General features: G+C 45.4%; 1 protein-coding gene across 1 annotated transcript in view; it reads left to right on the top strand.

The window, feature by feature from the left end:
* Window positions 1-17,521, top strand: part of FAT2 (FAT atypical cadherin 2) — a 70,465-nt gene that overhangs the window by 26,025 nt on the left and 26,919 nt on the right. Inside the window, exons 4-12 of the mRNA XM_014456173.2 lie at window positions 1,572-1,630; window positions 2,968-3,279; window positions 4,212-4,422; window positions 6,059-6,198; window positions 7,043-7,324; window positions 8,413-8,623; window positions 10,320-14,378; window positions 15,844-16,040; window positions 17,012-17,165. Of these exons, the coding sequence (XP_014311659.1) occupies window positions 1,572-1,630; window positions 2,968-3,279; window positions 4,212-4,422; window positions 6,059-6,198; window positions 7,043-7,324; window positions 8,413-8,623; window positions 10,320-14,378; window positions 15,844-16,040; window positions 17,012-17,165 (5,625 nt within the window). The remainder of the gene's footprint in view (window positions 1-1,571; window positions 1,631-2,967; window positions 3,280-4,211; window positions 4,423-6,058; window positions 6,199-7,042; window positions 7,325-8,412; window positions 8,624-10,319; window positions 14,379-15,843; window positions 16,041-17,011; window positions 17,166-17,521) is intronic.

A 17,521-nucleotide genomic window follows, 5' to 3' on the forward strand; every position in this document is an offset into this window, starting at 1 on the left:
TGAGGAAGACATTTTTACCAGAATAAACATCTAAAAATAAAATAATCAGCAATGAGCTCCCAACCCAGCTTTCTTAACACCACCAGGCTATTGTTCTGCTTCCCTGCTTGGATCCCATGGATGGTGTCCCTATGCCCTTAAGTTAAAGCCAGATCCTGCTGTGTCCCACAAACTGGTGCCTGACATGGCCCCTGCGCACCTTTCTGGCTCTGTCTGGCCTCTCTCACCCTGCCACTCTCTGAGTCGAGCCACATGGCCAGCTTCAGTCCATACCCTTTCCTGGCACCGAGCCTTTGCCCATGCTGTTCCAAGCCACGAGTCTCTTCCTCTCCTTTTTGTTTTGTTTTTTTAAAATATATTTTTATTGAGTTTATTTATTTTAGAGAGGAAGGGAGAGGGAGAGAGAGATAGAAACATCAATGATGAGAGAGAATCATTGATCAGCTGCCTCCTGCATGCCCCACACTGGGGATCGAGCCTGCAACCCAGGCATGTGCCCTGACCGGGAATTGAACCCGTGACCTCCAGGTTCATAGTTCAATGCTCCACCACTGAGCCACGCCGGCAGGGCTCTTCCTCTCCTTTTGCCTGGCTAACTCCTGCTCTTCTTTCAGGTCCAGCCCAGCTGTGCTCTCCTTAGAGAAGTTTTTCCTGACACTATAATATACCTCCCAGCACCATCTACTTGCCTCCTTTTTAAAAGCATTTATCACATAGGACATTATATTCATTTGTGTGATTATTCCATTAATTTATTCATGTCTTTTACTAGACTTCAAAGGCTTTCTAGAAAAGGAATGTTGATTGTTTTTGCCCACTATACCATCTTCAGTGCCTGGCACACAGTAAAACCTCAATAAATAACTGAGAAGTGAATGAATGAACCTCTGCCAGTATCCACAGTCTTTTGTTAAGCCCAAGATTCATTCATTTATTCGGCAAAGGTTAAAGATGTTTGCCCTCACGAGGCATTTAAACCATGTGCTGTGGCGAGATGTGAAGGAAAACACAACACAATTTTAGGCCTTGAGAAATTCAGTCCATCAGAAGTATGAAGATCACATATAAAAAACTATAGAGCCAGTGCAAATGAGCACATGCTAGTGTATGTGTAGGCATGATGCTGTGACTGCTCAGAGGAGAGGAAGCTGTACCAGGGTCATGGGAAGAGCTGAATAATACAATAGGAACAGAGGAGTAAAAAGCTACCACTTTGAATAGCTGGTAAGGGAGGTCTCTTTTAAATCAATGCAGACCTACTTGTTGGAGTCAGTGGATCAGCCGAAAACGTTCAGAGATCCTTGTTGTAACTCCTGACAAGCTGCCTTTTTTACGCAACAAAATATTGTGCACAGCAGCCTCCTCATGGTGAAAGGGGGATGTCGGTGTATTCTCCCGCTTCCTCCCTTGCCCTTCTCTTCCTCTAGAGTTCCATTTCTTCTTAAAGTTCTCGTTCTCCAAATACCAGAATTCTGACCAAGGATTTGAATGTAACCCTCCAACTTACCCCCAGTGAAGTGGCCCTGGGAGCCCTGGGAGCTCAGGTCTCCCTCCTACCATCTCTCCCCCAGGTCTGCTGTCCACGGCCCGGCAGCTGGACCGAGAGACCAAGGATGAACACATCCTGGAGGTGAGTAATGGTGGTGAACCCACTCACTGGATTTGAAACCTCCTGAAGGATGCCAGGCTGGAGCCCAGCCAGGCCTTGGGGCATGTGCAGATCTCCAAGCACTGTGGCTGAGGAGGGTGCTAGGCTCAGGGAGGAGTTGCTACTTAAGCTGGGTCTTGCTGTGGTTGGTGGTGAAGACTCCGAGAGTCTCTGCTGGCTCGTTAGCACTGTGAAGGGAAAGAACCTGAAACCATGTCCAGGCTGGACAGGAAGCACTGATTGATTAGTAATGCCTGTCGTGAGTGCAGGAAGAGGGAGCAGTTGCACATGTGCTATGCACATTAGTCTGGTTTCCAGCGGATCCCTATGATCCTGAGAGAGGGTCACCACAGGTTAAACACCAGGTCAGTAACAGGGCCAGGATAAAAACCAGACCTTTCTAAAATCCCATGAGTGTCACTGTCTGGTGCCCATTTCAACTAGAGGCGTCGATCTTGACCTAGTCAGAATTCAATCAAAGGACTCCAGCTATGCCCCTCCTGAGTTATCCATACCAATGAACAGGCACCTCTCTGCTAGTCTTAAAGACATCAGTTGTGAGGGACACATACTCCTCAACAAAACCGAAATAAACTTGCCTCTGTGCTCCCAGGCTCTGCACATACCTTTGTAAGAAACAGGTGTTAGCAGCAGCTAACTGGCCTTCTAGAGACTGGAGCACTCTCCAGAGTCCAGGAAAGGCATTTATCTTTAAACAGCAATGTATTTTTAAAAATGGGAACCATTTAGAGTAGAAATGTCCTGTCTCATATCCTCGGGGTCACTGATACATGGGACCATCTGCCCCTTCAGGAAATACTCCCTGGTTCTAAAATTGTCTGTCTTTTCTCTAATTCTGGATTTCATTTCATGCATCGAGCTGCCTGTCTGACTCAAAAGGTACCACCCACTCCTTCATAAACATCTTCTCATTTGTTTCTTCTATCCTCTAGTAGTTTGAAGACACTGGAGAACAAAGCTTATGAGAATTATGAGCTAATAAAGAGTCAGTGGACTCTGAGAAATGGCCCACAGGCCTCCTGAGAAAGGGCACCGTCTATTTTTTTAGAGCCTCTGTGACTTCGTCTTCTTCCAGTTCTTTCTGGTTCTTTCTCTGTTCCTGCTGGCTTCCCTGTGGGTGAGGTTGCCAGAGAGCTGGGTTCCAAGTAGGTGAGGTTGGGATAATAAAAGTCACATGCATACTCCAAAGAACAGACTGATGCTTCCAGGCTGTTGAAAGCAGGGCTAGTGGTTGCAGTGGGTGGCAACACATATTTCCTGCTTTGTATTTGGCAACTCATGCTGGATTCTGTCCCCAGGTGACTGTGCTGGACAACGGGGAGCCCTCCCTAAGGTCCACCTCCAGGGTGGTGGTATGCATCTCGGACGTCAATGACAACGCCCCTGTGTTCTCCCACAAGCTCTTCAATGTCCGCCTTCCAGAGAGGCTGAGCCCGGTGACCCCTGGGCCTGTGTACAGGCTCGTGGCTTCAGACCTGGATGAGGGTCTCAATGGCAGGGTCACCTACAGTATTGAGGAGAGTGACAAGGAGGGCTTCAGCATCCACCCGGTCACGGGCATGGTGTCATCCAGCAACACCTTCGCTGCCGGAGAATACAACATCCTAACGGTGAGGGGGCACGGAGGCCTTGGAGGGGTGTGACATTGCCGGTTAGGGATGTTCTTGGATACAGGAGGAGGGAGGCAGCCACCAGGCCTGATGAAGGTGCTACTCCCAGAGAGACTGGGAACCCTAACATCAGCCAAAGGGTCAGAATTCTGGGCCTTTCTCTTTGAGGGGAATAAGGTCCTATTCTTAGAGATAGAGATTTTGGTGAGAGTAGCAGGGGCTTTGGAATCAAGAAAAGCCTGAGTTCTAATCCTAGCTCTGCCATTTTATACCTCTGTGGCCTTGTATAAGTCATTTAACCCCTTTGAGCTTTTGTTTTATCATCTGTAAAATGGGGCTAAGAACACTTTCCTTGTAGGAAGCCAATATAGCAAGTGGTTAGGGCATGGGATCTCATGTCAGACAGCCTAAATCCACCCCAGCCTCATTGCCGGCCAGACAGAAAACCCCAGGCTATATATTTACCATGCTGAGCCCCAGTTTCCTCCTGCAAAAGTGAGGTGAGAATGGTGCCTCTCTCAGGGCTGTCGTGCACATTAAATTAGATATGGCACATATGGCTCTTAGAGCAGGGCCTGACAATCGTGAAAGCTCATAAATTCTAGTTTATTATGTTTACAGTTGATGGGAGGGCAAAGGATCCATGTGTGTAAAGTCTGGTTTAGGAACCAGCACATAGTAAGTGTTATTTTGTCACTACTCATGAGGTTCTTGGACACAGGTTCTATGTTCTGTTCACCACTGTGCCTGCAACCACTAGCATGTACCTGCTTACAGTAAGCCCTCCACTGTGTGTTGAATGAGTAGATGAGAGGCCAGCTCAGTCAGTCACAGGGCACCCTGTGTCTTGGATGGTCACCTGGATCTTATTGTTTCTTGGATCTTCTGGCCCTACAGACAAAGCCTCACTCTCAGTTTTGGCCTCTTTTCAGATCCAGGCAATAGACAGTGGGCAGCCACCACTCTCGGCCAGTGTCCGGCTACACATCGAGTGGATCCCCCAGCCCCGGCCATCCTCTATCCCACTGGCCTTTGACGAGCCCCACTACAGCTTTACAGTCATGGAGACAGACCCTGTGAATCACATGGTGGGGGTCATCAGTGTCGAGGGCCGACCGGGCCTCTTCTGGTTCAACATCTCAGGTGAGGCCCTCCCTTCCTTATAGGCTATCCCTAGTCCTCAGAGTATGATCCTTCTGAGTCCTCTCAAGGTCATGCTCCGTGGAAGCCCCTTTTTGGGCCACAGGTGGTTCTCTGGGGCAGTGAGTAGTAGGGGCACCACTTGTGCCAAACTTCCACACCAGGTAGTTCTCAGGTAGAACCTCCTGGTCTCACTGGTAAACACAGCCAGAGTTGGTCAGTGCCTCAACTACCCCAAGTGCCTGGGCGATCTAAGAGGGTGGTCCAGAGAGACCCAGCGGAGAAACACAAGTTTTATGTTTCTTCTTCTGCCTCCATGTGAAAAGCAGTGCTAACTTCATTATTGACCATGAGCCTGAGGCCAGCTATATGTTCTGGTCCCAGCTATATGTCCTATCCTCAAGATCGGGGGAAAGTGTCCATTCTTATTGTAGGAGATACCTGGGTCCAAGCTCTGATGGCCTGCTCTGAAACTCCTTTCTATCCTTAATCCAAGATTTTTGGAAAACATCAGTGGGGGTAGGGTGGGGGGGCACAGACCCCTTTGGGCATCTGATGAATGCTTGGGACCCTCTTCCCAGAAAGTTGCACACACAAACATAGATTTACATACAAATTTCATGGTTTCATAGATTCTCTGAAACCCAGCCGGGGATTCCAGGTTAAGAACCTGTAATCTAAGAGTTTCAGCACAGCACAAACCATGGATTCCTATTACAGTTTCCCAGCCTGGTTCAGAGATTGGATGTGCACTTGTCTTAAGCTTTTGGCCTCCTGCAATTACTTCCAGTTCTGATTCACTGCTCTTTTTCATTGTTTGGTTTTCTTTCTTTTATACAAAATGAATACATGTACTCTAAAGACCATTGAGAAAATACAAATGAATGCAGAGCAGAGAATAAAAATCACCTAAACTCTCACCAATCAGAAGCTAATCCACTGTTACAATTTTGATGTGTTTTGTTCTGGTCATTTTTCTACACACACACACACACACACACACACACACACACACACTCAGGGTTATATTAAAATATTTCTTTCTAAGTTTAAAAAATGTAGGATGAACATATTTCCATGTCACTAAACAGATCTCTATTTAGTAGACATTTAAATAGCCGCATGCTAATTCTATAGATTCTTAGAATTAATTGAATCAATTTCCTCCTGATGACTAGAGTTATTTTCATTTTTTTCCTGGGCATAGGCATCTTTAGGCCATGCAAAATGCCTGGAAGCCATGAAGTAGAGCTCCATTACTCTTGCATGTTTCAATCCTAGTTGCAGAATATGTTCTGTGAATAATTTTGGTCTTCCTCTGGGACTCTTCAGTTCCCATAAGTTTACCTTTTTCCATATCATTACTTGGATCTTGATAAAAATTTGACAATAATTTAACAAGAAAAATGACAGCTTTTTGGACTCCTGGGGAATAAACTCCAGCCTGTCACCCAGATATAGCACTGTTTCTGAACAGTCTTAAACCCCTGGTACAGTTTCTTCCTTGAATGCCTACAGTCCCTCCAGCCAAGGTTGGCACCTACTCCCAACTCCTCTAAATCTGCCAATCAAATCCCATGTCGTGCTTCTGCTGCCTAAGTCACTGAGGTTGTGTGCTTCCCACCCACTCGCACTCCAGGTGGGGACAAAGACATGGACTTTGACATTGAGAAGACCACGGGCAGCATCATCATCGCCAAGCCTCTCGACACGAGGAAGAGGTCGAGCTATAATTTGACTGTGGAGGTGACCGATGGGTTCCACACCATTGCCACCCAGGTTAGAAGCTTCAGTTGGGAACTCTCAAGTTGAGAGGAGATAGGAGTCCTTCTTAGTTGGGATGAAACTACAAATGGCTTTACCTCAAAGAATGCTAAATTGGAGTCAAGGTTCTGCATCCCAGTCTTATCTGACACACATCCTACTTCTGTGTGTGAAGGATCTTGGAAGGATCCTTCTTCCCACTGTGGATCTCTGTATATTAAGAGGTTTGTCTAAATTAGTAGTTTTTGTTGTTGTTGTTTCTTTAATATATACTTTTAAAAAAAATTTATTTCAGAGAGGAAGGGAGAGGGAGATAGAGATATAAACATCAGTGATGAGAGAGAATCATTGATTGGCTGCCTCCTGCACACTGCCCACTGGGGATCAAGCCCACAACCCAGGCATGTGCCCTGACCCGGAATTGAATCGTGACCTCCTGGTTCATATGTAGATGCTCAACCACAGAGCCACACCAGCCGAACTAAATTAGTAGTTTTTAATTAAAGATAGAGGACCATGGGGCTACCATGGGCATGAGGAATGATAGCCAAGTAAGTGGGGTTCTGGATTTCTACTTTGGCTTCAGCCAGAATTGTATCTGTTTCATATATTGAGATTGCACACAAAATTTCATTTAAAGAAAAGACCCTGTAAAAAAAATTTGTTTTTGAAAACCACCAGACTGCATGTTACCTGAAAGATTTATGACTTTGAAATGTTATCATTCATTCAACACATTCTTAAGTACTGTGTACCAGGCATGGTGCTGGGCACAGATGATATGGTGGGGAACCAGGCAGATACGGCCCCTGACTTTAGGGATCTTACAGTCTATCTTCTGTCTCACTCTCCTCCCTAGGTCTACATTGTCATGATTGCCAACATTAACCACCATAGGCCCCAGTTTCTGGAAGCTCATTATGAGGTCAGAGTTCCCCAAGACACACTGCCTGGGGTTGAGCTCCTCCGAGTCCAGGCCACAGATCAAGACAAAGGCAAGGGCCTCATCTACACCATACATGGCAGCCAAGACCCAGAGAGTGCCAGCCTCTTCCAGCTGGACCCAAGCAGTGGTGTCCTGGTAACTGTGGGGAAATTGGACCTGAGCTCAGGGCCCTCCCAGCACATGCTGACAGTTATGGTGAGTTAACTGAAAAAATCAGGTAAAAAATCTACTTGCATAAAGATGTGTGGGGGTGGAGGCTTGGGGGCATGCTGAAAGTTCCCTTTCCCCCTGATGGGCCAGGTGTACTGATGCTCATAATGATAATCCATGAGATGAGTTGTGACATTTCACAGCCTGCCAGAAGTACCTTCCATAAAGGATGCCTGGGAGTGAAGAAAGAGATGGGACAGCTGCCAAGAAAACTCCTGCAATCTTAGACTTGCTCCGAATATCCCCTGACAGCTCTCTCCCTGTTCCATGAACTGCATGACCACAATGTGGATGTATACAGGGTCAGAGCTGGGAGGGACCCACAGACCCTCTCACCCAGAGCAAACACTAGGGTGAGGTGACCCAGCTGTATAGGGCACAAAACTTACGGAGGACTCACCCTCAGGGTCTTTTGTCTGCCCTTTTATGACCCTGAGAGTCAGTGTCTCCTTATATTTACGCCCTAGTTGTCTCACTTGCCTCACTCTAGTCCAAGCCCTGATCCTACCATTTCTCTTATACCTGAGGTCCACAGAGGAAGAGAGATGTGCTCACCATCATACAGTTCTTTCTGATGGAACCAAAACTAGAGTCCAGCCTTCCTGATTTGAGGTTCCGGGTTCTTATATGCTAGTATATCATTCTCTGGGCATATTAATATATATTAAAGGCGCTGAGAAGTCCTGCAGTAAAGAAAACTTCAACTTCATTTAATTTAGTGCTCCCTAAATTTACTTAACCATAGATTTTTTTTTCACCCCTGCACAACATGTTAACAACTTGAAAAACCAATATTCTCTGAGACCTAATTTGGCAAATACTGTTTCTCTGGTAATTTCTGCCTTTCTCCTAAAGTAAGATTATCCATTAAAATGTCTAAGCCTAATAATCAGTAATCAATAATTAATAAACTTATTTTAAAAGAAAAAAGAGCATAAATGGGAAAAAATTGAAAGGAACAGAGCTACAATTGGATGTATTTTTCATTGGCATTCTATTTTATTGACCTTAATCTAATCAAGCCTCTTCCCATTCCATTTGCTACTCACCCCATTACCTCCTCGGGCCCATAGGTCCGAGACCAGGAGATGCCAATCAGGAGGAACTTTGTGTGGGTGTCTATTCACGTGGAAGATGGAAACCGCCACCCACCCCGCTTCACCCAGCTCCACTATGAGGCAAGTGTTCCTGACACCACAGTCCCAGGCACAGAGCTGCTCCAAGTCCGAGCCATGGATGGTGACCGGGGAGCCAACGCTGAGGTCCACTACTCCCTTCTGAAAGGTGAGAGGCCTGGCTATAAGTCCAGAAGGGGGTAGGGTTTTGGTAATAAGGAGAAGCACCATGGGCATGAATTTGGAATTTACTCAAGGGCCAAGCTCTCTAAATTTTGGCAAGCTATCACTCTAGAGCAGGGGTGGGAATATCCGGCCTGCAGGCCATATAAAGCCTGCAAGATGATTTGTTTCTGTCCCTGTGAAGGCAACCCAGGCAAGATGCGAAATTCAATAAATCTAGGAGCTTTTTTCATAGCAACGTAAATTTATATTAAGTGAATTATATTAAGTGAATGATGTCATAAATATCCAAATGGCCCTTGGCAGAAAATAAGTTCCACACCCCTGCTCTAGAGCAGCGGTCACCAACTGGTGGTCTGCGGACCACTGGTGGTCCATGAGGTCCAAAAGGTTGGCGACCGCTGCTCTAGAGCATTCCCTAGAACTATAGTGACCTAAGATAATGTACTTTCAAAGATGGTAAGAACAACAACTAAGGGACTACTGGTTGTTACAAGAGAATTTGCACATCCTATATAATAAAACCCTAATATGCAAACTGACCGAATGGCAGATCCACCAGTCGCTATGACGCGCACTGACCGCCAGGGGGCAGGAGCTCAATGCAGGAACTGCCCTCTCGCTGGTCAATCGCTCACACAAGGGGGAGCTCCCCTTCAGCCAGAAAGCCGGGGCTCCCGGCTTACCTTCATTCGAGGGAGGTGGTGAGATTCTCTCCCTCACTCCTTAGCTCCCCTAAGGTACCTCAGGGGATGTCCGCCTGCCGGCTTAGGCCCGGTCCCTGAGGTGGAGAGCAGGCCTAAGCTGGCAGGCAGACATCCCCTGAGGGGTCCCGGACTGCAAGTGGGCACAGGCTGGGCTGAGGGACCCTTCCTCCACCCCCCACACAAATGTCATGCACCGGGCCTCTAGTATGTTATATAAACATACCAATGACTATAGAGGATGCTTATAAGTGTATGCAACATTTAAAAATAGAATATCTTTGTGCCTATATAATAGAAGGGACCTATAATACTTTATAGGATGTATAGCATAGTTTTAGGAGTGATTTTCATTTCCTGCTAAGGCCACATCATGATTTTGTATCTGTATCTCTTAGGTAGTTTTCTTCATCTCAAAAATTGGATAACATTACCTATGCCAGAAGGCCTTTGTAAAGATTGAAAGAGAAAATATATGTTAATATATGCTGTAAACTGTAGAATACTCTACAAATGCCAGGGATTATTGCTATCACTGATAAGTGTTAATTATAGGTAATTAATGTAACAAAAATGATAACATCTAGTATCTAATTGTAATGATAATTTGTAATGTTTAATAATTCATAATTAATGATATTTAATAATAATTACCTTTCATAATAATTAATACTTTAGCAAGCTGGATGCTGTAGAGGAACAGAGATGACATGACTTGCTGTCTTCCCTCATAGAACATAATGTTCATTTATTATTATATATGTATATGTGTACACATATATAATAAAATTCACACATATATTATACATATATATACACATACCCTATATATTATATCATAACTAAATCCAGGTGACACGGGATGTGAATTTTGCCCTGTCCAAGTTTTGTATGATAGTCTCTTTACCAATGTAGAAAGCTTAGTTTGTACCTCTTGAGGGTATAATTAACTTCAATTTGTCTTATCTTTTGTTTTAGGGAACAGTGAGGGTTTCTTCAACATCGATGCCCTACTAGGCATCATCACTCTAGCCCAGAAACTTAATCAGACAAATCATGCCCGCTGTACTCTGACAGTGAAGGCAGAAGACCAAGGCTCCCCACGGTGGCATGACCTGGCTACGGTGATCATTCATGTCCACCCTTCAGAAAGCAGCGCCCCCATCTTTTCAAAAGCCGAGTACTTTGTAGAGATTCCTGAATCAATCCCTGTTGGTTCCCCAATCCTCCTTGTCTCAGCTACAAGCTCCTCAGAAGTTACCTATGAGTTAAGAGAGGGAAACAAGGATGGTGTATTCTCCCTGAACTCATATTCCGGCCTCATTTCCACCCAGAAGAACTTGGATCATGAGAAAATTTCATCTTACCAGCTGAAAATCCGAGGCTGCAATATGGCGGGAGCATTTACTGACATCCTGGTTGTTGTTTACATCATTGATGAAAATGACAATGCTCCCATGTTCTTAAGGCCGACTTTTGTGGGCCAAATTAGTGAAGCAGCTCCATTGTACAGCATGATCACGGATGAAAACAATAGCCCCTTTGTGATTCGTGCCTCCGACAGTGACAAAGAAGCTAATTCCTTGTTGGTCTATGAAATTTTGGAGCAAGAGGCCTTGAAGTTTGTCAAAATTGATCCCAGCATGGGAACACTAACCATCATTTCAGAGATGGATTATGAGAGCATGCCCTCTTTGCAATTCAGCATCTATGTCCATGACCAAGGAAGCCCCATCTTATTTGCACCCAGGCCTGCTCAGGTCATCATCTATATCAGAGATGTAAATGACTCTCCTCCCAGGTTCTCAGACCAGATATATGAGGTAGCAACAGTGATGCCTGTCCATCGGGGTATGGAGCTCCTCACAGTGTGGGCCAGCGACGATGACTCGGAAGTCAGTTATAGCATCAAAACTGGCAATGCCGATGAAGCTATTGCTATCCATCCTATCGATGGTCGAATATCTGTGTTGAATCCTGTTCTCCTGGGACACTCCCGGGAGCTCACCATTAGGGCTTCTGATGGCCTGTATCAGGATACTGCACTGGTAAAAATTTCTTTGACACACGCTCTTAACACAAGCTTACAGTTTGACCAGAATGTCTACAGGGCAACAGTCAAGGAGAATTTGCAAGACAGAAAGGCACTGGTGATTCTTGGCGTTCAGGGCAATCATTTGAATGATACCCTTTACTACTCCCTCTTAAATGGCACTGATATGTTTTGTATGGTCAAGTCAGCAGGCGTGTTGCAGACAAAAGGTGTGGCCTTTGACCGAGAACAACAGGACATACATAAGTTGGCAGTGGAACTGAGGGACAATCGGACCCCTCAACGGGTGGCTCAGGCTCTGGTCATAGTTTCTGTTGAAGATGTCAATGATAATCACCCTTTATTTAAGCATCTGCCTTATTACACAATCATTCAAGATGGCACAGAGCCAGGGGATGTCATCTTTCAGGTATCTGCCAGTGACCAAGACTTGGGGGTAAATGGTGCTGTCACATATGCATTTGCAGAAGAGTACACATATTTTCGAATTGACCCCTATCTTGGGGACATATCACTGAAGAAACCTTTTGATTATCAAGCTTTAAATAAGTATCGCCTCAAAGTCATTGCTCAGGATGGAGGAACCCCATCCCTCCAGACTACAGAAGAGGTACTTGTCATTGTAAGAAATAAATCCAACCCACTGTTTCAGAGTCCTTACTATAAAGTCAGAGTGCCTGAAAATATCACACTATACACCCCAATTCTCCACACCCAGGCCCGGAGTCCAGAGGGACTTCGACTCATCTACAACATTGTGGAGGAAGAGCCCTTGATGCTGTTCACCATTGACTTTAAGACTGGTGTGCTAACAGTAACAGGCCCTTTGGACTATGAGTCTAAGACCAAACACGTGTTCACAGTCAGGGCCACAGACACAGCTCAGGGGTCATTTTCTGAAGCCACTGTGGAAGTCCTGGTGGAGGATGTCAATGATAATCCTCCCACGTTCTCCCAATTGGTCTACACCACTTCGATCTCAGAAGGCTTGCCTGCGCAGACACCTGTGATCCAACTGTTGGCTTCTGACCAGGACTCAGGGCAGAACCGTGATGTCTCCTATCAGATTGTAGAGGATGGCTCGGATGTTTCCAAATTCTTCCAGATCAATGGGAGCACAGGGGAGATGTCCACAGTTCAAGAGCTGGATTATGAATCCCAACAGCACTTTCATGTGAAGGTTAGGGCCATGGACAGAGGAAACCCTCCACTCACTGGGGAAACCCTTGTGGTTGTCGGTGTGTCTGACATCAATGACAACCCTCCAGAGTTCAGGCAACCTCAGTATGAAGCCATTGTCAGTGAGCTGGCAACCTGTGGACACCTGGCTCTCAAAGTCCAAGCTCTTGACCCCGACAGCAGGGACACCTCTCGTGTAGAGTACCTGATTCTCTCTGGCAATCAGGACCGGCAGTTCTCCATTAACAGCTCCTCAGGAATAATTTCTATGCCAAGCCTTTGCAAAAAGCACCCGGGCCCTTTTTACAATTTGAGGGTAGGTGCTTCTGATGGGGTCTTCCAAACAACTGTGCCCGTGTATATCAACACCACAAATGCCAATAAGTTCAGCCCAGAGTTCCAGCAGCATGTTTATGAAGCAGAGTTAGCAGAGAATGCAAAGATAGGAACTAAGGTGATTGAGTTGCTAGCCATAGATAAAGATAGTGGTCCCTATGGCACTGTAGATTATACCATCATCAATAAACTAGCAGATGAGAAGTTCTCCATAAACCCCCGTGGCCAGATCACCACTCTGAAGAAACTGGATCGAGAAAATTCAACAGAAAGAGTCATTGCTATTAAAGTCAGGGCTCAGGATAGAGGAGGAAAAGTGGGCTTCTGTACTGTGAAGATCATCCTCACAGATGAAAATGACAATGCCCCACAGTTCAAAGCCTCTGAGTACACAGTGTCCATTCAATCCAATGTCAGTAAAGACTCCCCAGTTATTCAGGTGCTGGCCTATGACGCAGATGAGGGTCAAAATGCAGATGTCACCTACTCAGTGGACTCAATAGAGGATTTGCATGAACAGATCATTGACATTAACCCAACCACTGGTGTTGTCAAGGTGAAAGAGAGCCTGGTGGGCTTGGAAAATCAGGTCTTTGACTTAAAAATCAAAGCCCAAGATGGGGGACCTCCTCACTGGAACTCTCTGGTGCTGTTACGACTTCAGGTGGTTGATAATGAAGTATCCTTGCCCAAATTTTCTGAACCTCTGTATACTTTCTCTGCATCCGAAGACCTTCCAGAAGGGTCTGAAATTGGTTCTGTCAAGGCAGTAGCAGCTCAAGACCCAGTTATCTATAGTCTAGTGCAGGGCACCACACCAGAGAGCAACAGGGATGGTGTCTTCTCCTTGGACCAAAACACAGGAGCTCTAAAGGTGAGGAAGGCCATGGACTATGAGTCCACTAAATGGTACCAGATTGACTTGATGGCACATTGCCCCCACAATGACACTAACTTGATTTCCTTGGTGTCTGTCAACATCCAAGTGAAGGATGTCAATGACAACAGGCCTATATTTGAGGCTGATCCATATAAGGCGATCCTCACTGAGAATATGCCAGTGGGGACTGCAGTCATTCAAGTGACAGCCAATGACCAGGACACTGGGAAGGATGGCCAAGTGAGTTACAGACTGCCCGTGGACCCTGATAGTAATATCCATGAGCTCTTTGCCATTGACAGTGAGACTGGCTGGATCACCACACTCCAGGAACTTGACTGTGAGACCCGCCAGACCTACCACTTTTATGTGGTAGCCTATGATCATGGCCGGACCATCCAGCTATCTTCTCAGGTCCTGGTCGAAGTCTCCATTACAGATGAGAATGACAATGCTCCAAAATTTGCTTCTGAAGACTACAGAGGATCTGTGATTGAGAACAGTGAACCTGGAGAATCTGTGGCCACTCTTAAAACCTTTGATGCCGATATCTCTGAGCAGAACAGACAGGTCACCTGCTATATCACAGGTAAGAATACCTATCTTGGAATGGAGGCACTGGGGTGCACTGAAGTCCAGTAAGAGTTGCCCTAAGACATGGGTTTAAGTCTTTGCCCTGCCACTTATTAACAGTGTGACCTTGGTAAATCACTGACCTTCCCAGAACCTCAGTTGCTCCATCTACAGACTTGGCATGCCTGTTTTCATTCACATGACAGGAATGCTAGTAAAATGTAACTTGAAAAAATTCTGAGAGCCCCTTATAAGTTGGAAAGGGCTCTGCAAAGAGGATCTCTTATTACTTTAGGTGGCATAGATAGCGTAGAAATGAGATACTGTAACTGTTCTCAGCTTCTGGGAGATGGAGAAGGCATCAACAGTTAAGTAATCCACGAGAACTCTCTCACATCATGACTGTTCTTGTAAAATAGTCTTTTGCCTAGAGCAAGTTGTGGATAGTAGAAAATGCTTCTTAGTCAATCACAAGACCTAAGTGTTGCAATAAAAACAGCCCAATCCCTTCATTTCACATATAGGAGAACCAAAGCCCAGATAGAGGGAGAAACTGGACCAAGGTCACACTCAAGCTTCCATCTGGGATTAAAACCATCCTCTACAAACTGCTCTCCTCAGTGGATACCTATTGCAAACTTAAATTACCCCCAATTCATGTCCAAGGGCTAAAGCAGTCAACTAGTGACCAAAAGAGTTTCTTTACTTCTCAATGTCCCTTCCCCCCTCTTCCAGGTGCCATGTCATCCCATTCCCATAGATATGTTTCCTTCGGCTTTCACAGCTTCTGGAGGAGAGTCTGAAGTCCCAACCAAGAATCATAGATTCCTAGAGACAGATCCTAGATCAGAACTGTTTGAAATATGTAGTCTTAGGGAATAAAATGTCATCTTATATCAGACTCTGAAAACACAAGTCTTTAAAGCTCTGATAATAGAATGTTATCAACTCTTAGAATAGTTGAATCTTGGAACTCTGGAATCTTAGAACCTCAGAAACCCATCTCTTCTACCAGTGGATGGTGTCAAGGAAAGATGACTCAGAAGCAAACCTAGTAATCACCTGACCCTCAACTTAGTCTGTGTCCTCAGCTGTAAAATAAGACCTCAGAGAGTTTAGTATTGTTGGTCACTCTCCAGCCCCCTCTACTGTTGAACAGATACTAGAAGGTTCTTGTATAGAATTAAAATGCCTTCCCTTTAACTTCCTCCAATTCCTTCCAAAAAAAAATAAGAAACCTGCCTTAGGCACATATTTTGGAGTGGTGTTTCTGGCACTAATAATTCCATTACACATGTGGCCCTTGAAGTTGGAAGACATGGTTATGCTTCATAACAATAAACAACTGACTTAATGTAGAATTGTGAATCCCTAGTTAAGGGCCAGCAATTCTAAAAGTGTCAGGTGGGCAGCCACCTGTGGCACAAAGCTTGGTTCATTGGAATTGCTCAGCTTCTGGAATCTCTGTCTCATGTTTTTAGAGGGAGACCCCTTGGGCCAGTTTGGCATCAGCCAAGTGGGAGATGAATGGAGTATTTTCTCAAGGAAAACCCTGGACCGTGAGCACATAGCCAAGTACTTGCTCAGAATCACAGCTTCTGATGGCAAGTTCCAGGCTTCAGTCATTGTGGAGATCTTTGTCTTGGACATCAATGATAACAGCCCTCAGTGCTCACAGGTGAGAGCCTGGTGAAGGGTTGGGTGGGTGGGAAGCTGGAGTGAAGCGCAAGAGGAAGGAGAAGGACTCAGGGGACCATCTCTGAGACTGGCCATCACTGACTACACCCGGTCCTTGCTTTTCCCCGGCTGGCCTCAAACTAGTGCCTTGAGCAGGGATCATTCTAAGTAATTCCTTGGTCTTCCCATAGGGATGTCATCAAGCTCTTTAGGATCCATGGTCTATGCCTCTGCCCCTACACGCCCTACAAAGGACTATTTCTCTGCAAAACATGCCCAGAAATAAAGTAACTTCTTCACTCTCCAAGCACAACCTGCCATCCCGAATTGGAAACCCCTTCTATGGCTCAGTTTGTTAGCATGGATCCTTATTATCAAATGCATCCATAAAGAAAAGACCTGCCTCCCGAGACACACTGCACTGCCCCCCCCCCCCCGTGCTCATATATGCATATGTGCCCACTTCTGCATGGGTAATACATGCCAACACAGATAACTTCCTCCTGGTTATAGGTATTCACAAACATGCAGACAGGGCAGTTACTTTTCTTTTTTAAAAAAATCTCACCAGAGGATATATTTTTCCATAGATTTTTAGAGAGAGTGGAAGAGAGAGGGAAAGATAGAGAGAAATATCGATGTGAGAGAAACACGTCGATTGGTTGCCTCCTGCACACGCCCCGACCAGGGCCCAGGCCCAGGCCAGGGAGGAGCCTGCAACCTAAGAACGTGCCCTTAACTGGGATCGAACCCGGGATCCTTCGGTCCGCAGGCCAATGCTCTATCCACTGAGCAAAACTGGCTAGGGCAAGGGCAGTTACATTTTTGATAAGGGATATTTCCCTAAGGTCCTCATATAATTAAACCCTAAACTCTCTCTGTGTGTTTCTGTCTCTCTCTGTGTCACCCTGCCTCTCTCTAGATCTAAATGAATCTCCCACAATTCCCCTCTTCTTTGTCTTCTATCTCCAGCTTCTCTACACTGGCAAAGTCAGTGAAGATATATCTCCAGGACACTTCATTTTGCAAGTTTCTGCAACAGACTTGGACTCTGATACCAATGCTCAGATCACATATACTCTGCATGGTCCTGGAGCAGATGAATTTAAACTAGATCCTCATACAGGTGGGTTTCCTGAGCTACAGGATTGAACCATTTATTTATTGAATACCAAATGCCCAGTATTATGGTAGGCTCCTTGGGGAAAGAAACAGGAATTAATTTATCCATCCATCCATTTATTCAGCAAACATGTATACTGGCACAATGTGCTGAGCATTGAACTAGATGCTGGGGACATAATGAATAAACTAATAAGACAAAGATCTAGGCTTTATAATCTAATAGGAAAGGCAGTCATTGAATCAGTGGTTTGAAATGTGCTGAGTTAAGAAAAAAATGCAGGGTTTTAAGGAGAATTTTGATAGGAGAACCTGACTTAGGCGATTAAGTAAAAGCTCTCTGAAGAAAGGCCATTTTAT

The sequence above is a fragment of the Myotis lucifugus genome, unplaced genomic scaffold (genome assembly GCF_000147115.1).
Source record: "Myotis lucifugus unplaced genomic scaffold, Myoluc2.0 scaffold_56, whole genome shotgun sequence".
In the NCBI taxonomy this organism is placed as follows: Eukaryota; Metazoa; Chordata; class Mammalia; order Chiroptera; family Vespertilionidae; genus Myotis; species Myotis lucifugus.